The sequence below is a fragment of the Rhinatrema bivittatum genome, chromosome 4 (assembly GCF_901001135.1).
Source record: "Rhinatrema bivittatum chromosome 4, aRhiBiv1.1, whole genome shotgun sequence".
Classification (NCBI taxonomy): domain Eukaryota; kingdom Metazoa; phylum Chordata; class Amphibia; order Gymnophiona; family Rhinatrematidae; genus Rhinatrema; species Rhinatrema bivittatum.
The window spans coordinates 164,813,128-164,834,307 of NC_042618.1; the positions used below are offsets into that span (position 1 = coordinate 164,813,128).

The 21,180-nt window shown below is 46.2% G+C and overlaps 1 protein-coding gene across 1 annotated transcript in view; it reads right to left on the minus strand.

Annotated features, from left to right (window-relative positions):
- The window catches only part of DNAH17 (dynein axonemal heavy chain 17), a 1,486,981-nt gene that overhangs the window by 132,425 nt on the left and 1,333,376 nt on the right, over nucleotides 1-21,180 (minus strand). The window contains exons 60-63 of the mRNA XM_029599137.1: nucleotides 9,844-10,051; nucleotides 6,533-6,648; nucleotides 5,522-5,714; nucleotides 1,414-1,649 (exon numbers count right to left, since the gene is read on the minus strand). Of these exons, the coding sequence (XP_029454997.1) occupies nucleotides 1,414-1,649; nucleotides 5,522-5,714; nucleotides 6,533-6,648; nucleotides 9,844-10,051 (753 nt within the window). The remainder of the gene's footprint in view (nucleotides 1-1,413; nucleotides 1,650-5,521; nucleotides 5,715-6,532; nucleotides 6,649-9,843; nucleotides 10,052-21,180) is intronic.

The window sequence follows — 21,180 nt, forward strand, 5'->3', positions numbered from 1 at the left end:
TCGTCAAAAATCGTTAGAGGCGATATTTAATAGGAATTCCCCCGATTTATCGTCAAAAATCGTAAATCGGGGGAAGGGGGAGGGCGGGAAAACCGGCACACTAAAACATCCCTAAAACCCACCCCGACCCTTTAAAATAAATCCCCCACCCTCCCGAACCCCCCCCCAAATGTCTTAAATTACCTGGGGTCCAGTGGGAGGGGGGTCCCGTTGTGATCTTCCACTCTCAGGCGTCGGGCGCATTGATAGAAAATGGCGCCGGCGCTACCTTTGCCCTGTCATATGACAGGGCAAAGGTAGCGCCGGCGCCATTTTGGTTTCTGTTCCCCGACGTCACGAGCATAGGAGATCGCTCCCGGACCCCCGCTGGACCCCCAGGGACTTTTGGCCAGCTTGGGGGGGCCTCCTGACCCCCACAAGACTTGCCAGAAGTCCAGCGGGGGTCCGGAAACAACCTCCTGCACTCGAATCGTGTTGCCGTACGGCCGGTGCCATTTTGCTGTACAGCAATATGGCCGGCGCCATTTTGCTTAAAATGGCGCCGGCCATATTGCCATACAGCAAAATGGCGCCGGCCGTACGGCAACACGATTCGAGTGCAGGAGGTTGTTCCCGGACCCCCGCTGGACTTCTGGCAAGTCTTGTGGGGGTCAGGAGGCCCCCCCAAGCTGGCCAAAAGTCCCTGGGGGTCCAGCGGGGGTCCGGGAGCGATCTCCTATGCTCGTGATGTCGGGGAACAGAAACCAAAATGGCGCCGGCGCCATTTTCTATCAACGCGCCCGACGCCCGAGAGTGGAAGATCACAACGGGACCCCCCCACTGGACCCCAGGTAATTTAAGACATTTTGGGGGGGTTCGGGAGGGTGGGGGATTTATTTTAAAGGGTCGGGGTGGGTTTTAGGGATGTTTTAGTGTGCCGGTTTTCCCGCCCTCCCCCGATTTACGATTTACACGATATTTAAAAACACAAAACCGCGACGATTCGATTCCCTCCCCCCCCAGCCGAAATCGATCGTTAAGACGATCGATCACACGATACACATCTCTAGAGGGTCATGCTATAAAGTTATAGGGTCAGAGAGACTGAGAATGTTAGCTGTCTGCAGTAGCTACTAGCAGACATGGTAGAAAGCAAAACAATGACAGAATTTCAAGCATGTTTGGTGATAAAAGAAAGGGAGGGAGAGGAAAGGAGATCAAGTAGAGTCTGCAGGGACACAGTAAGGAGAAGTAACTTAGCAAAATGAATGTGCAGAAGGGCCTTATATTCTGATAGCTCAAATATGTTATAAGCTGCTAATAGCAAAGACAATATTTGTTCCGAAAGCCAAAATCATTCTCTACTCTTTTTGGATAATTTTACATTTCTTTTTGTACAGCATTGTGACTAGTGTAAAAATAATGAGCACATACCCTTTCTGCCCCAACCTTAAAACTTTCAAAGCTTGGCCATATTTTTTTTTAATCCATTTGATCCCTTGTAACTGAGCATCAATAATAAGTGGCCAGCGTTCTGTGTTACAAAGGATGGTGGCGTTCTCTGTAGACATGCGGTCACTGGGCAGTCCCTGATTATTCCAGGCTGCAATATCTGCATCATCAGTCAGGAGAGTGAGAGGATCCAGGCCCGGAGTAATTGGAATTGGTACCTACAGCAAATATTGGAATGTTAATAGTCCAGACATGGCAATGCTTATCCATAAAGGCCATTTAAAAGTCAAACTTATGTTAAAAGCTGTGGACAGAACGCAGTACCCGATTGTACCAAGGGGAAATATGCTTTTATAAATCATACCCATTGTATTTAAAATTCTATTTTCCTTACTGAACGATTACATTACTAGTCTGATTGTCAGGAAAAGACCAGCACTGTGAATAAACAGGAGTTAACATGGAAACATGCCTTTTGTGATTAAACAAAATGATTTTTTTTCTAATTTATGGACTAAAATGATAAATCTCAGCACTCTGGAATTTACAAGTTAATGATTTGTTGAGGAAAAAAGGCAAGTTCTTGATTCTCAATGCTAAACATAACTCTGACAGTAATGCTGAGTTATTGCATATTTTGCTATATGTGGCTTTTTGCTATATATGGCAGCAAAAGATCAGCTGCAGTGGATCCCTTCTTGCTTCCATCACACTGCATTTTGGGATGTGAAATCTTCTAGGACAGTGGTTCCCAGACCTGTCTTTGGGGGCTCCCAGCCAGACAGGATTTCAGGATGTCCACAAAGATGTTTCATATATATGAGCCTTCTCCACAGCGGGCCCTAACCATTGGAACTCTCTCCCTTCAGACCTTAGGCTCGAACAATGCCCTATCACCTTCAAAAAAAGACTGAAGACCTGGCTTTTCACCCAAGCCTACGCCTGAATTTGACTTTTCTAACACTGTCCCACCCTGGACAATTTCATTATGTTTCCCACTGCTTAACAAACCTAGAAACATTTTCAATTTCCTCCTGCTAACGATTGACCACTGGTTACATGATTATTCCTAATCTCTATTATGTTAGATTTCTGTTATTATGTATTTCATAATGTTTTATGTAATTTAACTATTCCCTAGCTCCTCATTCCCATGTTTCTCTTGTTCTCTGTAAGACTCATGTGTTAAGTCATTTCAATGTTATTTGTAAACCGAAGTGATTAGTAACATTGTTACCAGAACCTCGGTATATAAAAATAGTTCAATAAAATAAATAAATAAATAAATACATATCTGCATGAACTGCCTCCAGGACAGGTTTGGGAACTACTGTTCTAGGAATACACTGTATATATGGACTGGGGGGGGGGGGGGGGGGGAGAGGGGCGGTCTGCTCCAGGAGGCAACATTGTCGTAGGCAGAAAGGTCCTGAGGCAGCGTGGAACAGTGACATGGTGGGGGAAACCCCATCAGCAAAAGCAAGGACCTGCAGTGGCAGAGGCAGAGGCAGTGGCGCTGCAGGTATTTTCAGGAGGTGGTGCGGTGGCAAAGAACAGGCCCCGCATTGCCACCGGCGCTTGGGGAGCTGGCAGCAGAAGAAGAGACCCTGCAGTGTTGCCGACAGTCAAAGAAGGGAGAGACAGGCCCTGTGAGAGTAACTGCCAGTGTATTGGGGGGGGGGGGGGGTTATGAGGGTGTATGTGAGTATGTATGATGGTGTTTGTATGAATGAGGGGGTGAGTATGAGGGGGTGGGTGTGCATGAGGGAGTGTGTGTGTATGAGGGTGTAGGTGTGTGTGTGTATGAGAGGGTGTGTGGGCATAAGAGGATGTCTGTGCGTGTGTTTAGAAGCGTGAGTGTGTTTGTGCCCATGGGTGTATATGTGTAAGAGGGTGCCTGTGTGCAGGGGTGGGAGTGGGGGTGAGAGAGAGGAAGCATGTGTGTGTGTGCATGGGTCAGACAGGAATCGTTTGTGAGAGATACAGATGAAGCGTATATGTGTGTGAGAGAGATGGAGGAAACATGTGTGTCTGTCTCTTTCACACACACAAACATCAAGCTCCCTCTGTCTTTTATCAAGTGTGTATGTGTGAAAGACAGAGGGAGCATATTTTGTTTGTGTCTCTTCTGTGTGTGTGTGTGTGTGTGATGTGCCCTCAGTTCACAAGAATCTCATGGTCACAGGTATGGAGAGTGGGGGATTTTTAAAATCCTTTTTAGTTTTAATTTCTGGGTGTTACTTGATGTCTGCTGTTTTGAAATATTTTATTGATGTTTAGGAAATTTTTAAAAATTTGTAGAGGAGCTTCTAATTATTGAATATTCTTTTTGTCAGCTGTTTTGAAATGTATATTTTTTAGTATGGTTTTACTATTCTGATTGTTTTATATTTCCTGATTGTATTGTTTTGAGGAACAGTGATTTTCTGCTTTTCCAGTGTTGCACTGCATGCAGAATCTGGTTTGTGGTTTCCAGTTCAGTTTTTGTCTGTGAGAGAGAAGAATTGTGCGTGTGTGTTAGCGTGTGAGAGAGAGACACAGAGGAAGCATGAGTGTGTGTGAGAGAGAGATAGAAGAAGCATGTCTGTGTGTGAGAGAGACATAGAGGAAGTGTGTGTGTGAGAGAGGTAGAGAGAAAGAGTGTGTGTGTGTGTGTGTGTGTATGTGTGTGTCTCTCACACACACACATGCTCCCTCTGTCTCTCACCAAGAATGTATGTGTATGAGTGAGAGGGAGCATAGTGTGTGTGTGCGTGCCCCCAGTCTACAACAATCTTAGGATGACTGATAATGGAGACCAGGAGATTTTTAAAATCCTTATTAGTTTTTAGGGATGTGAATCGTTTTTTGACGATTTAAAATATCGTCCGATATATTTTAAATCGTCAAAAATCGTTAGAGGCGATATTTAATAGGAATTCCCCCGATTTATCGTCAAAAATCATAAATCGGGGGAAGGGGGAGGGGAAGGGGGAGGGCGGGAAAACCGGCACACTAAAACATCCCTAAAACCCACCCCGACCCTTTAAAATAAATCCCCCACCCTCCAGAACCCCCCCAAAATGTCTTAAATTACCTGGGGTCCAGTGGGGGGGTCCCGTTGTGATCTTCCACTCTCGGGCGTCGGGCGCCATTTTGGTTTCTGTTCCCCGACGTCACGAGCGTAGGAGATCACTCCCGGACCCCCGCTGGACCCCCAGGGACTTTTGGCCAGCTTGGGGGGGCCTCCTGACCCCCACAAGACTTGCCAAAAGTCCAGCGGGGGTCCGGGAACGACCTCCTGCACTCGAATCGTGTTGCCGTACGGCCGGCACCATTTTGCTGTATGGCAATATGGCCGGCGCCATTTTGCTTAAAATGGCGCCGGCCCCCCCACTGGACCCCAGGTAATTTAAGACATTTTGGGGGAGTTTGGGAGGGTGGGGGATTTATTTTAAAGGGTCGGGTTGGGTTTTAGGGATGTTTTAGTGTGCCAGTTTTCCCACCCTCCCCCGATTTACGATTTACACGATATTTAAAAACACAAAACCGCGACGATTCGATTCCCTCCCCCCCAGCCGAAATCGATCGTTAAGACGATCGATCACACGATACACATCTCTATTAGTTTTAATTATTGGGTGTTATCTGATGTGTCTGCTGTTCTGAAATATTTTATCGTTGTTTATCAGTTAAACTTTTTAAGAAACAAATTAAAACCTTGTTATTTAATTTAGCTTATTTTTAAAATTTAATTTATGTAATTCATACTTCCGTTTTGATTCTATAATTGTTGTCTTTTATGTTATTTTAACTATGTTTTATGATGAAGACTCTTATTGTTTTATTTTCTGTGCTTACTTTTGTATTTTTTATGTTAATTTTATGATTATGTATGTTTTTTATGTTCATCGCCCAGGCCTTTCTGTGTTGGGCGGATCATAAATCCAATAAATAGAAATAGAAATGGGGGGTGGGGGTGGGGTACCAAAGAAGTATCCGTCCCAAGTGCCAAATGCTCTAGGTATGCCTCTGATTGGGTCACCCATCAATAACAGTCTTGCACATAACTGTAATTGGGCAAGTAGAATTAGTCTGAGAAAATATTTACCTTTAGTTGATTTAGGTAAGGTAGCCAATATTTGTCTACCAATTCATTCCTGTATTTTTTTGTGAAATAGCCAACATATGACACAAAAGCAGAAATTAGCAGCACATCTCCACACAATGTATTTTCTTGCTCATGAAACAATTTCACAGACTCGGCCCAGCGTACATTTTCTGATGCTAATCCTCCAACAAGCCTGTGGCAAGAAACCAAAGAAAGAGAACATATAGTGATTTCTAATATTTAGCTTAATATATCTAGCATAAAAGACGTAGTTGGGTCCATAGCTTAGTGCAGGGGGTGATTTAAAACAGGGGTGCTCAAACTGGTCCTACAGGCTCCCCATCCAGCTGGGTTTTCAGGTCTCATGCATATTCCCTAATGAATATGCATGAGATTTATTTGCATGCACTACCTCCTGTGTATGTAAATATTTCTCATGTATATTCATTACGGATATCCTGAAACCCTGACTGGCTGGGGCAGGGGGGGGGGGTGTCCTGTAGACCGGTTTGAGCACCCCTGTTTTAAAGCATAGGCTGAAAACCCAAGATTTAGCAGTAATGGAGTAGGATGAGGAATCATGGACTGATGTCAGCAGCTTGGGCCAGGAGCTCAAGGCTTGATAACATCAGACCCATGACTTGACACCTATTGGAATGGAGTGGCAATAACATGGCATAAGCTGCAAAAAAGTGCATATTTCTACTTGTTATAGATCTTTGGAGGAGTAATACTAACCCATCTCCCAGCTGAAAGAGTAAAATAAGGGAGGAAATATCCTTGAAACTGGTAGTAGGATGGTGATACTCTGAGAATCCCTCAAAGAATAGACACCCTAATGCTATATCTGAATCAGCACTTATAATAAAGGGATGGCGCAAATGTTCCATGTTAGTTCTGCTCTCATTTTGTGCATGTTAGTGTTCATATATAGTATATGTCAATACATGACTTTCTGGATTCTATGTATAAATTCTCTTTTATTGAAATATGAGACCAATTGCAGAATACCTGTTAGCAAGTGAAATAACAAGGCTTGTAGCATCAGCTTCTTGCTGGCACTTGATTTTTTCAGCTGTAGCCTTTTCAAATTCTGCTGTTAGTTTGGCCAAATTTTCATTTAGTACCTAAAAAAAATCATACTTTTTTGTAAAAGTACTAACACATGTTTGAGCTAATAAATCATTCAGCATGTTTTTTTGGTCCCTAGTCTCCTGACAATTATACTTCTGTATAATTGCCGTATTGCAAAATGGCGCCGGCCATACGGCCATATGGCCGGCGCCATTTTGCAATACGGCAATACGGCCATACGGCCGGCCCCATTTTGCAATACGGCCCGAGTGCAGGAGGTCACTCCCGGACCCCCGCTGGACTTTTGGCAAGTCTTGTGGGGGTCAGGAGGCTCCCCCAAGCTGGCCAAAAGTCCCTGGGGGTCCAGCGGGGGTCCGGGAGCGATCTCCTGCACTCGTGACGTCGGGGGACAGGAACCAAAATGGTGCCGGTGCTACCTTTGCCCTGTCATATGAAAGGGCAAAGGTAGCGCCAGCGCCATTTCTATTAACGCAGCCGAGGCCCGAGAGTGGAAGATCACACTGGGACCCCCCCACTGGACCCCAGGTAATTTAAAATATTTTGGGGGCGGTTAGGGAGGGTGGGGGATTTATTTTAAAGGGTTGGGGTGGGTTTTAGGGTTGTTTTAGTGTGCCGGTTTTCCCGCCCTCCCCCTTCCCCTCCCTCCTCCCCCGATTTACGATTTTTGATGATACATCGGGGGAATTCCTATTGTATCGCGCCTCTAACGATTTTTGACGATTTAAAATATATCGGACGATATTTTAAATCGTCAAAAAACGATTCACATCCCTAGTAAGCATTGCCCCGAGGAGCGGGGGAGCACGGAGATAGGTCTCCCAAGTGGTGAGAGTGTTCCCAGAGGCAAGTCCGAGGAGCAGAAACCTGCGGGTAGGATTCCTGTAAGGCACAGGGCTAGCTCGAGGAGCGGGGAAGCCAGGAGACCAGGTCTCCGGAGATAGTGCACGCAGGCTTTCGAGGAGCGGGTATCTGAGCCAGGGTCTAGGATCCAAGGAAGGGTCTGCGACAGTCGCCACAGGTACGAGGAGAGAGGAGCTAGTAGAGAAGTGATGGAACTCGTTGCCAAGTCAGCTAGCAGGGGGTGAAGGTGGTGCTTAAGAACCCTGACCCGGTGATGTCATCGGTCAGGGACGCCCCTGAGGTTCCCGCCGTAGCATCTTCAAATGACGGCCTGGTGGTGCACACGCGCGCGCCTAGGAAGGCCCAGAGTCAGCATGGGTGGTGGAGGCGGCATCCCGGCCACCACGAAGAACCAGAAGATACACGGTGATAGAGAATGGCTCCTGCCGTGAGCAGGTCTGGAGAGGGAAGCAGGGCAGCACAAGATGTGAGTAGACACAGTTGCAGCCGTCTGCAACCGACAGTCATAACACTTAGAAGCCTCTCATCAGGGACTTTGTCAAATGGCTTCTGAAAATCTAAATTCACTACATCTACTGGCTCACCTTTATCCACATGTTTATTAATCTCTTCAAAGAAATGAAGCAGATTTGTGAGGCAAGACTTGCCTTGGGTAAATCCATGCTGACTCATGTGTTCCATTAAACCATGTCTTTCTATATGCTCTGTGATTTTGATCTTTAAAATAGTTTTCACTATTTTTCCTGGCATTGAATTCAGGCTCTCTGGTCTATAGTTTCCTGGCTCGCCCCTGGAGTACTTTTTCAATATTGGGGTTACATTGGCCCTTTTTAAATATTGGGGTTATATTGGTCACCCTCCAGTCTTCAGGTATATTGGATGATTTTAATGATATGTTACAAATTGTAACTAAATAGATCTGAAATTTCATTTTTTAGTTTCTTCAGAACCCTGGGGTGATTTGCTACTCTTTAGCTTGTCAATTTGGCCTACTACATCTTCCAGGTTCAGAGTGATTTGGTTCAATTCATCTGAATCATCACCCTTGAAAACCATCTCTAATCACAGCCTTTCTTCAAAAATTAGTAATACAAAACTGTATCTCTTTAAACTAATAACAGAAGCAGCTTCCTCAGAGAGTATTCACTTTAATTTTGGTGTCTCTAGACAAGACTGACATGTACTATTTGGTAGAGCTAGTATGTATGGTCTCCAAATTTAAACAAAACAAATTCCATGAATGCCATGTTTATGTTTAGTAAATACATATAAGCTAATGTATAATAACAGTAAAAAATAGAGAAAAGAAAGTTAGGGGGCTGCAAGGATAAAAGAATGGAGGTGTCTAGTTAGGCAATATATAAAGAAACGGAACAGTGTTAGAATGGGAGCATCTTGGATATCAGTTGATTGTTTCAGTGGTAGGGCATGAGAATGAAGAAAGCATGGAAAGCGCTTACCGCCCTGTTTAGTGTAAGGATTGCTAGTACTGTGGCTAGGTGGAATATACATTTTATAAATAAATAAATAAATAAGTAAGTAAGTGTGTGAGACTGGAAACAGAGTAAACATTGGGCAGAAGTGTTCATAAGAGTAGAATGAAAAGGAGTCAGCAGATTACATTTGAAATTGTAGATTAAACATTTAAAAAGTGTGCAGGATCTAACAGGGAGCCAGCAGGAAGAATTTAGAAGAGGTGAGGACAGGTGTGAGAGCAGTAAGTAGAGAAGCCTGATGATAGAGTTCTGGAAAATTCAGAAAAAGTAGAGTGAGAATTTAATGAAGACCAAGGAGAAAACTATTGTAGAAGTCAAAAAAAGTTATCTTTTTTTTTTTTGGTGGAGTGGGATGAGGAGGAAGTTGGTCTGGCAGTTTCTTCCTGTTTCTCTGGGATCCAGCTCATTTGCCACCAGCCTCTATGAACCTTCATTCACAACTACCCAGTGGTTTCCCTCTATTTTAGCCTAGTTTCCTGTGGGGAACTGGCCTTGGAAGATCATCATGTTGTGCGTCACTCTCCCCATGCCCGCAAGCGCTTCTGTTTGGTCCGCTGACAACATCTGAACCATTAATCCAATTTAATTCAAACTATGTCCAGTGGTCCCTGGATCATATATCTCATGTGACTTTCATGCCTTTGATTTTTACAATCCCTTCTTTTTATTTTCCACATGTTCAGCCAAATTTATCAGCAATATTGGTAACACTCATGCAAGGATTACCAAAGTTGTGCATTTTACCATGTATTACAAGTTGACTTCAACATTAATGCGCAAACACTGTTTACTAAATAGGCCTCTCAATGATGCTTTCACAAACTGATCAAGGTGCTAGGTCTCTAACTGGGATTATAAATGCAAACTTACATTAATTTTGCTTGTAATAACATCAAGTTTCTCTTGTGCAGCTGCCAACTCAGCATTGGCTTCAGCCAGGGCTTGCCTCTTTGGGGCAACATCACAGTACACTTCATAGAACCGGACAATGTTGATGCACCAGGAGCACAGACCTGCAGCAGCAATTGACTTGGTACGGATGAACTCAGGATCAAAGTTTGGATTTGTCTTGAAAGGCCTATGAGGATAAAGATCAATAAGTATAAGGCTTTCATGTACAAAATGGAATTGAAATAAATGGAACTACTGTAATGTCTCAACAGTTCAGGATATTCTTGGAGGTCAAAATTCAAAAGTTATTTAGAAGGATAACTTAAAAGTTATCCATCTAAATCACAAAACGGGCATATTCAGCCACTTATTCAGCTAAATTCTAGTCAGATAAATTTTCAAAAAAACTGACGATAGTTGAATAGAACATCCAATAATTAAAAATTCGTATGAAACTTTTCCAAGTGCTAATAAAATAAATGTCAAAACAACTGATACATCAAACACCCAATAATTAAAACTAAGGATATAATAAATCTCCTGCTGTCCATACCTGGGAAATTTTGATTTCCAGATGTCCTAAAATGGTCATGGATTAGCAGGGAGAGGGGAAAGGCTTATTGCGTACATGGTCAATCATACACACACACATTTGTTCAATCTCTCTCATATGCTCTATCATACACACACACTTGGTTGTTCTCTCTCCCATGCTCAATCATACACATATACACATATGCTCAGTCGTGTTCTCTAATATACTTTTTATACACACACACACAGTCTCATTTGCTCTCTCATGCATGCTCAATAATATCCACGTGCTCATTCGCTTTTTCTCACATGCTCATACACACACATGCTTGTTTACTCTCACATGCTCAATCATACACACACACACACACACACACACACACACGCTCATTTGCTCTCTCTTATATGCGCAGTCATACACACGCTCAAATGCTCTCCCACACGCGCAATCATATACACACCGGCTCATAAGCTCTCATATGCTTAATCATTTATACACACACATTCATATGCTCTCTCACATTCACAATCATACACACATATGTTCATATGCACTAACATGCCTAATCATACACACAAATTCATATGCTGTCACACGCTTAATCATATGCTCTGTCACATGCTCAATCATACACACACACTTATATGCTGTCACATGCTCAGCCATACACACACAGCTCCATATGTTTTCTCTTACATGCACTATTATATACACACCCATACACACACATACACACACACACATGCTTTTATTTTCACCTCTGGAAGCAAAGAGGCAGCAATAGCAACAGCCTCCTACTTCAGCCCTTAGGGCCCACCAGACTTCCTCTTTCTTCTAGCCTCCAGGTTTGTTGCTCCTACTTCCAATTGTGGGGAGGGGGGCTGGAGCATGAGAAGGGAGGCCAATGTTTCTTGGGCCCTGTGAGCTGCGCTGCTGCTCACTGTGGGGGTGAGGAAGGAAGAACGATACTTTCTACAATATTACAAGCTGTACTGTTCCTCACTGCTGGGGCAGGGGGAGGACGATGAGGCCCAGGGCTGAGCTGCTTCTCATTGTCAGAGCTGGGAGAGGGAGAAGGAAACCGATGCTTTTCACGTTACCTATGCTAATCTTCTCTGCCAGAGCTGGGAGAAAGCAAAGGAGGCAGATGCTTTTTGCTACCCCGCAGGCCAGTCTGCTCTTTATTGCCGATGCAGGGAGAGGGAGGAGGAGGATGGGGTCATGCTGATCCTCACTGCCAAGGCGGGAAAAGGGAGGAGGATGCCGAAGTTGTTTGCAGGTGCAGGAGGAGGGAAGAGGCCGATGTCGGATGGCGCCTATGACTTAGGCCACATTGACTATAAGCTAGCTGTAGATCTGGGAGGGAGCCAGATAAAATACAAAACAAAACAGGGAAGGAGGACGAGGTGGAGGCCCGATCCACAGGCCCTGCAGCACTGGTTGTAGCCTCTTTGAAGGGGTTTGGAAGGCCATTTATTTAATATTTGGGCGTGATTACTTGTCTGAAGTTACAGGGGTCAGGAATTCAGAAAGGATTACATATAGAAAAATACTTTGTGGTTATAAAACCAGTGAAATACCAGTGTAAACACTCCTGGGCACAAAACTACTTCAAGCACTTTCACATAGGTAGCCAGCTTGTTAGGCTATTGGCGCTTTCACTTATAAAAGTTGTTCCCTGTACTTACTCGGATCAGTCCAGACTCCTGGGTTTTGCTTCCCCTCCAGCAGATGGAGACAGAGAAGTTTTGGCGGACTCTATCCTAAACCCTGAGGTGCCACCTACAGTCCGTCAGTATTTCTCTGTCTCCAGCAGATGATGGAGGTGCAAAACCTACAGTCTGGTCTTAGTTATGTAAAAAAAAAAAAGAAAAAAGAAATTTAGTTAGTTTAGCAAATGTTGTTTACCTGTAACAGGTGTTCTCACAGGACAGCAGGATGTTAGTCCTCACATATGGGTGATATCACAGGATGGAGCCCAATCATGGAACACTTTTGTCAAAGTTTCTAGAACTTTGACTGGCCCCTACTGGGCATGCCCAGCATGGCACTAACCCTGCAGCCAGCAGGGGTCCCTCTTCAGTCTTATTTAAAAGCTACAGGCAGTGCCGAAAAAGAAAATAATAAAATGAACCCAACACCGCAGGGTGGCGGGCGGGTTTCATGAGGACTAACATCCTGCTGTCCTGTGAGAACACCTGTTACAGGTAAGCAACATTTGCTTTCTCACAGGACAATCAGGATGGTAGTCCTCACATATGGGTGAGAACCGAGCTGAGGATGTCCGAACATGCACCAAATGTAGCCAAAGGCGTGCAACAGGCACAACAACTAGGGCGGAATTTGGTAGAGGGCATCCTGAACCCCACCGGGCAGGCGGAAGGGTGTTGGTACGTCATGTCGTAAATAGGTTACGCAAGACAGACTGGCCGAAATGGAATCTTGTCTTCCGGCTTTGTCTAAGCAATAGTGGGCTGTAAAGGTATGGAGAGAACTCCAAGTGGCAACCCTGCAAATGTCAAGAAGCGGCACCGATCGTAGGTGTGCTATGAAGTTGCCATGGCCCTCACAGAGTGTGCTTTAACACGTTCTTGGAGTGGAATGCCCGCTTGCTGACAGTAAAAGGATATGCAGTCCGCTAGCCAGGAGGAGAGAATCTGCTTACCCACAGGCTGCCCCAATTTGTTAGAATGGAAAGACACAAATAATCGAGTGCTCTTCCTGTGGGCAGCTGTACGGTCTAGGTAGAACGCTAGAGCCCATTTACAGTCAAGGGTATGCAGAGGCTGCTCACCTGGATTGGAATGGGGCCTGGGAAAGAAGGTAGGTAGTATAATGGATTGATTGAGATGAAACTCTGATACTACCTTAGGTAAGAATTTAGGGTGAGTGCGAAGTACCGTCCGGTCTTGCAGACGTTTAGTGTAAGGCGGATAGGTAACTAGGGCCTGCAATTCACTAACTCTGCGAGCCGAAGTGATTGCCAGAAGGAAAATCACTTTCCATGTGAGATAGCAAAGTTCACAGGATTGGAGAGGCTCAAATGGTGGTTTCATGAGCCAACCCAAAACCAGGTTGAGGTCCCAAGAAGGGACCGGAGGACGCAGTGGAGGCTTGAGGTGAAGCAAGCCCTTCAAGAAGCATGTTACAAGGGGTTGCACTGAGATAGGGACATCCCCGATACTTTTATGGAAGGCGGCTACCACACTGACATGCATTCTAATGGAGGAAGTTTTGAGACCTGACTCTGACAAGTGCCAGAGGTAGTCTAGAAACTTCGGGATGGGACAGATAAAAGGATCAAGGGCCTGAGAAGAGCACCATGACGTGAATCTGTTCCATTTGTAGGAATACGATTTTCTCGTGGAAGGCTTCCGTGAAGCAATCAAGACACGGGAGACTGGATCAGAAAGGTTAAGCGGCTGAAGAATTAACCTTTCTACATCCATGCTGTCAAGGATAGGGCATGAAGATTGGGGTGGCGAAGGCACCCGTCGTTTTGAGTTATTAGAGGAATGTGCCTGCGAATGGAAAGATCCTGAAGTATTGGAAACCACACTTGGCGGGGCCAGTGGGGTGCTATTAGGATCATGGTTCCCTTGTCCTGACATAACTTCACAAGAGTCTTCGAGAGAAGTGGAAGTGGAGGGAATGCGTATAGGAGAGCGGTTGACCACGATAGAGAGAACACGTCTCTTGGTGGATAATGTTGGCTGCGAGTGAGAGAGCAGAAATTGCCTACTTTGCGATTCTGGGGTGACACAAAGAGGTCTATTTAAGGATAACCCCATTGTAGGAAGATGGAGTTCACCACTAAGGGGTTTAGAGACCACTTGTGCGGTTGAAAGTTGCGACTTAACTTGTCCACCAACACGTTGTCCACTCCCAGCAAGTAGGTGGCCCTGAGGTACATTGAGTTGGAGAGGGCCTCCGCCCATATCTGTGCAGCTTCCTGACACAGAAGGTAAGATCCTGTCCCTCCCTGCTTGTTGATGTACCACATGGCCACCTGGTTGTCCGTCTGGATCAGGATGACTTGATTGGACAGGCGATCTGAAATACTCTGAGAGCGTATCTTATTGCTCGAAGCTCCAAGAAATTTATTTGGTGTTTGGCTTCCTCTGGAGACCAGGAACCTTGTGTCGGGAGATCGGCCACATGGGCTCCCCACCCGAAGTTGGAAGCATCGGTGGTTAGAGTTATCTGAGGGTTTGGCGCCTGAAAGGGCAAGCCCTGTAGAAGATTGATGTGGTTCGTCCACCAGGCGAGAGACAGACGGACTGAGTTGGTGACATGGACAATGGTCGACAGGGGTTAAAGGGACTGTGTCTATTGTGACCTTAAAGTCCACTGCATGACTCTCATGGCCAGACGGCCATTAGTGTGACCTGAACTGAGGACACCATGTGTCCTAGAAGGATGAGAAAATGATGCGCAGTGGTCGAGTGTTGAGACTGTAGCTGTAGTGCCAGAGACACGAGAGTGAAGGCTCGTTGTCGAGGCAGGAAAGCCTTTACCTGTAAGGTGTCCAAGTCTGCCCCAATGAACGAAAAGGTTTGAGATGGGACTAAGGAGGATTTGTCGTAATTGACGAGAAATCTGAGTGAAGTGAGAGTGTGTAAGGTGAGATGTAGGGAGGACAAAGCGGCTTGCTGAGTCGGAGCCCTGATTAACCAATCGTCCAGATAGGGGTAGACGTGGACACCTTGAGTCCTGAGGAAGGCAGCAACTACGACGAGGCATTTTGTAAACACTCGCGGTGCAGATGCTAGACCTAATGGAAGCACTCGGTATTGATAGTGCTTGTGGCCTATGAGGAATTTCAGGAATTTGCGATGAGATGGAGTTATCGCAATATGTGTGTATGCGTCCTGAAGGTCGAGGAGAGGCCAGTCTCCTCTTTGAAGAAGAGGAAGCAGGGAGCCCAATGTTACCATCTTAAACTTTTCTCTCTGGAGGTACTTGTTGAGGGCTCGTAAATCCAGAATTAAATGAACGCCTCCCGATCTTTTGGGGATTAGAAAGTACCGGGAATAGAATCCGAGGCCTTGCTGTGGCGATGGTACTGGTTCTATTGCTCTGACTGGAGTAGGAGGGACGCCTCCTGTTCCAGGAGCAATGAATGGTCGGATGTTCTCCACGTCATTAGAGGAGGGGAATCTGGTGGGATGGAGAGAAAGTTGAGATCATAGCCTTGAGCAATGATTGTTAGGACCCAGTGGTCCGAGGTGATTGATTGCCACATGTTGTTGAAATGGCACAAGCGGCCTCCCACTGAGACATCTGGTAATGGAACCTGGCTGCTGCTCTCTATGTGAAAGTCAAAAACCAGAAGCAGGGCCCGGTTGGGGGGTTGTCTGTGGTTTTTGCTTTCGAGTTTGATGAGACTGTGATTTGAGGAATGGTCTCATGGAGCGGCATCTAGCTGCTGATGGGTAGGACTTCTTTGGTCTATAAAAATACTTTTTAGAGTCCTTCCGGAAAGGCTGTTTAGAAGGATAATCCGAAGGGAACAGAGAGAGCTGTCTGAGAGTCTCATGATGGTCCTTTAGTTCAACCACTGTCTTTTGAATCTGCTCGCCAAAGAGATTGTCTCCTATGCAGGGGAGGTTGGACAACCGATCTTGCACTTCCGGACGAAGGTCTAAAGACTTAAGCCAAGCCCATCGTCTTGCTGAAATAGCTGCTGCAGACACTCTGGTTGCAGTGTCAAAGATATCGTAACATGATCTAATCTCATGTTTGCCTGCCTCCAAACCCTTATTAAGTAGGGTGTGGAATTTATCTGGAAGTGATTGAGGCATAGAGGTTGTCAGTTCTTGAAGTTGCTTAAAAATGACTCTATTATATTGGGTCATATATAATTGGTAAGCAGCAATTCGGAGGATCAGCATTGATCCTTGAAAGACTTGGCGACCTATGGTATCCAAAAACTTCTGTTCCTTGCCAGGGGGAAAGGAAGGATGAGCTTTGGACCTTTTTGCTTTCTTTTGCGCAGATTCAACTACCACATATTGGTGATCCAATTGAGGTTTTTGAAAACCTGGAGCTGACTGCACCAATTAGGTAGAGTCAGTTTTTCTGTGGACTGGTGCAATGGAGCCAGAATGTTCCCAGTTCTTTTTGAGAAGGTCAAGAAGAACTTGATGGATGGGGATGGAAGTGATTTCCTTGGGCACATCCAGGAATTGAAGCAACTCAATCATCTGATGTCTGTCGTCCTGTTCCATTAGTAACTGGAAGGGGACCAATTCAGACATGTCCTTCACAAAGTTTATGAAAGAAAGGTCCTCTGGAGGAGAACGCTTTCTACTTTCAGTAGGTGAAGGTGGTGAGGGCAAATCATCGGTGTCTGGTGAAGAATCATCGGTCCAGGTATCATAAGGATCCGCACCTGTGTCTCTAGGGACTGTAGAGGGACGGGGTAGTTGGATACCTGAAGGTCCTGGTTTAGGCTCCGAAGGCATCGAAGGAATAACCGGAGGCACCGATGAAGGCAATGAAGGTCCTGGCACAGGCATCGAGGGCATCGGTGGATGGCTTGATGGCGCCGATGGGGGCATTGATATCGATCTCAATGGCTGAGGCAGTACTCCCAAAGGAGGGATGCGGAATGGTGTTTCTCCTCCCGATGATAAAGTCAACGGGGAGGGCACCGGAACCATCGGTGACCCGGGGTCCACCGGTGGAAAAGCAGCAATAAGCGCTTCCATCCTCGATAGCAGCGGTGCCAATGCTGCTGAAATCGGGCTGGTGCTCAGTTCCACTATCGGTACAGATATCGGTGCCTGGGGAACCTGGAGTCGATGCATCGCCTTGTCGATGGCCTCCTGAACCATCCGGTCCAGTTCTTCTTGGAGACCTGGAGCAAGCAGCTCCGGCTCCAGAACAGAAGAAGGAGGCAGAGGCATAGCTGGAGGGATCACCGTTAAAGGTGGAGTCGCGGCTCCCGATGCCCTGTCGGGTGAGGATTGCCTTGGTGACCCGGTCGCCGAAAAGGTCAGTGCCTTTTCTGGACGGGGTTTCTTTGGCGGCGGCTCGGACGATGGCGAGGTTGATGGCTTTGATGCCTCGATGGTCCGAGACTTTTGGTGCCGATGGCGATGTTTCTCCTTACGATCCCCTCGGTCCTGAGGGGGAGAAGAGGGTGTCGAAGGCCGGGAAGTGATCAACGCCGTGCGGTCACCGGTCGGTGGATGATGTTGGCGCGACGTTGATGGTGCCGGTTCCGATTATGTCGATGCAATGGACGGAGTCAGGGTTTGAGCACGGAAGAGAAGTCCCATCTTCTCCATTCTGGCCTTGCGACCTTTTGGTATCATTAGGGCACATTTGGTGCAGGTCAAGACATCGTGCTCTCGTCCAAGACACATTACACAGACTTTATGCGGGTCTGTAATGGACATGGTACGAGTACGGTCCGGATACCAACGGAACCCCGACGCCATGGCCATAGAAAAAATTGAGCTGCGGTACGGTCGACGGCCAGTAGGCTGCGAGGGCCAAACTCGACGGTAATCGACGGAAAACGGGTAAAAACTTACCGGAGTTCCGCGGACTGAAAAAAGTTAATGGAGGGACCCCTGTGGGGCAATTTAACTTTAAATAATTCCGTGAGGAAAATTCCTGTCAGGAATACTTGCAGAGCTCCTTAACTGCATGGCAACTGCTGCGTGGAAAAAAGAAGACTGAAGAAGGACCCCTGCTGGCTGCAGGGTTAGTGCCATGCTGGGTATGCCCAGTAGGGGCCAGCCAAAGTTCTAGAAACTTTGACAAACGTGTTCCGTGATTGGGCTCCATCCTGTGATGTCACCCATAATTGAGAACTACCATCCTGCTTGTTCTGTGAGAAAAAAAAAAAATATATATATTAATTCAGTTCTGAAGAAGACAGAAAAACTTAGATTCTACACAGCCTTCAGAGCCTCCCAGGGGGTTGGCAGATCCCAAGGGGACTACGCCCTGTATTTGAGGCACTTGGAGTGAGGGGTTGAGAACCTCCTTGTTTGCTTCCCCCCCCCACCTAAGTTTTGGGGTGATACCGGGGAGCCCGGCTCACTCACCCTCGGAGGCAGAGGACCCAGGAAGTCATCAAACAGGTTTAAAAAACAAAACATTTTGCAGCTTTGTTTTTTCCTGTCACAGGGACAGAATGCCTCGCTGTGCCGGTTCTCCCTCCATTATCGGGCTGCACTGGGGGAGGCCTGTTACCCGGTCGGCATTCTTTGCCTTTTGTGCGGCTGTTTATTTTTCTCATGCCGCGGTGAGTGGCCTGCAAAGGCATGTGGAGATACGTGCGCATGTCTCCAGAGACGGCCTTTGCTCTGCCTGCCTCCCCGGGGGGGGGGGGGGGGGGGGGGGAGGGAATGTCGGGCACCACCGGGAACGGTGTTTTTAAAAAAACAATTTTTATTTATTAAATTTTTAAACGTTGAAGGGTTTACAGTGACATAGTCATAAACAAAGGATAAACAATATACAAGTATGTTGTATACCAAGAATAATCAAGTTATCAATTTTTTACAACATAATTTGATATGAATCAACCTTCATTTGAACAAATATGTCTTCTTTTGTATTGTCTAAAAACTAAGACTGAAGCTGAAACTGGAATGAAGTTGAACCACCAATAAAAATATCCAGTATGTAAGACTGTTGGTTGACATGTATTATTTCACCGATCATAACTTGCTTGGATTGTAGTCACTAGTTTCCCCGTAATTCAAAACCAATCCAGTCCAGATCTTCTTTAGTCAGTGTGTCTAAAAGGAGTCTGAGACAGAATTTAAGTCCCCATACCCTCCCTTCCCTAACCCCCCCCCCCCCCACCTATGCACGAGAATTTTTCCAATAAGACTAAGATGGTTCAAAATTTGAGACAATTTGTTAACAAGTCAGGATCTGTGTATTCCCAACCTTAGGAGTCGGACCATTTTTTTTTGGTGCCTATAGATCAAATGACTAGGGAGCCCATCAGGGTGAATAGTATAAGTCAAATAGGGAGGCCAACCTCCCATGTTAGGTTTAAATTATCCCTTTCACCTAGTTCAAAACTCACAGTGTTAGGAATTAGTGTTGGTGTATTTTTATATGGTTTGTATTGCTAATTGCATTTCTATTATTATTTGTAGAAATTTGTTGATTCACCCCTAATCCGGGCGATCTGTTGCTGAAAGTCCAAGGACTGTTGCGAAATAAAAGGTGCCCAGAGTGTTATAATATCATTTTGCTTTCTTAGGGAAGTAGTCCTCGCTGAAGTAAATTCATGAGTGGAAAGGTTCAGCATCTTGTTTAGCCAATGATCAAAAGAAGGAGGGTCAGGAGATATCCATACCGTCAGTATGACTTTCTTGGCCATTACACTGGCTTTGTGTATCATAGCCAGTTGGGATGCGGATGGCGCATCCATGCCTTTACCTTGAAGGCCAAATAACCATAACTTGGGGTCTGCTGGTATTACCCTTTGAAACATATGTATGCAAAAGTTGTGTATCTGTGTCCAAAAAGTGACAATTATCTTATATTGCCAAAAGCTGTGAATATAATCATTAGCTACAGAGTTACATTTAGAACAGATTGGGGAGGAACTTATTTTGGCTTGAAAGGCACGAACCTGGGAGCAATATAATTGCCACATAAACTTATATTGTACCTCTCTCATGTTGATATTTTCAGACACTTCATGAGTAATTTTGAAACAATTTTTAATCTCATCAACAATGAGGAGAAAATCGGGAAATGGGGCCCATCTACTTAAGAACATAAGAACATAAGAAAATGCCATACTGGGTCAGACCAAGGGTCCATCAAGCCCAGCATCCTGTTTCCAATAGTGGCCAATCCAGGCCATAAGAACCTGGCAAGTACCCAAAAACTAAGTCTATTCCATGTAACCATTGCTAATGGCAGTGGCTATTCTCTAAGGGGTGGATTTTCAGCGCCCTGCTCGCCTAAATCCGCCCAAAACCGGGCGGATTTAGGTGAGCAGGGCCCTGCGCGCCGGTATGCCTACATTCAAAGAGGCCTACCGGCGCGCGCAGACCCCGGGACTCGCGTAAGTCCCGGGGTTTTCGGAGGGGGCGTGTCGGGGGCGGGCCTGGTCGTTGCGGCATTTCGGGGGCGTGTCGGCAGCGTTTTGGGGGCGGGTAAGGGGGCGTGGCTACGGCCCGGGGCGGTCCGGGGGCGTGGCCGCGCCCTCCGTACCCGCCCCAGGTTGCGGCCCGGCGCGCAGGAGGCCCGCTGGCGCGCGGGGATTTACTTCTCCCTCCGGGAGGCGTAAATCCCCGGAGAAAGGTAAGGGGGGGTATAGACAGGGCCGGGCGGGTGGGTTAGATAGAGGAAGGGAGGGGATGATGAGGGGAGGGCGTTAGAGGATTCCCTCCAAGGCCGCTCCGATTTCGGAGCGGCCTTGGAGGGAACGGGGGTAGGCAGCGCGGCTCGGCGCGCGCCGGCTATACAAAATCAATAGCCTTGCGCGCGCCGATCCAGGATTTTAGTGGATACGCGCGGCTCCGCGCGTATCTACTAAAATCCAGCGTACTTTTGCTTGAGTCTGATGCGCAAGCAAAAGTAGGCCTATTCGCGCTTTTTGAAAATCTACCCCTAAGTGAACTTAATAGCAGGTAATGGACTTCTCCTCCAAGAACTTATCCAATCCTTTTTTAAACACAGCTATACTAACTGCACGAACCACATTCTCTGGCAACAAATTCCAGAGTTTAATTGTGCGTTGAGTAAAAAAGAACTTTCTCCGATTAGTTTTAAATGTGCCCCATGCTAAC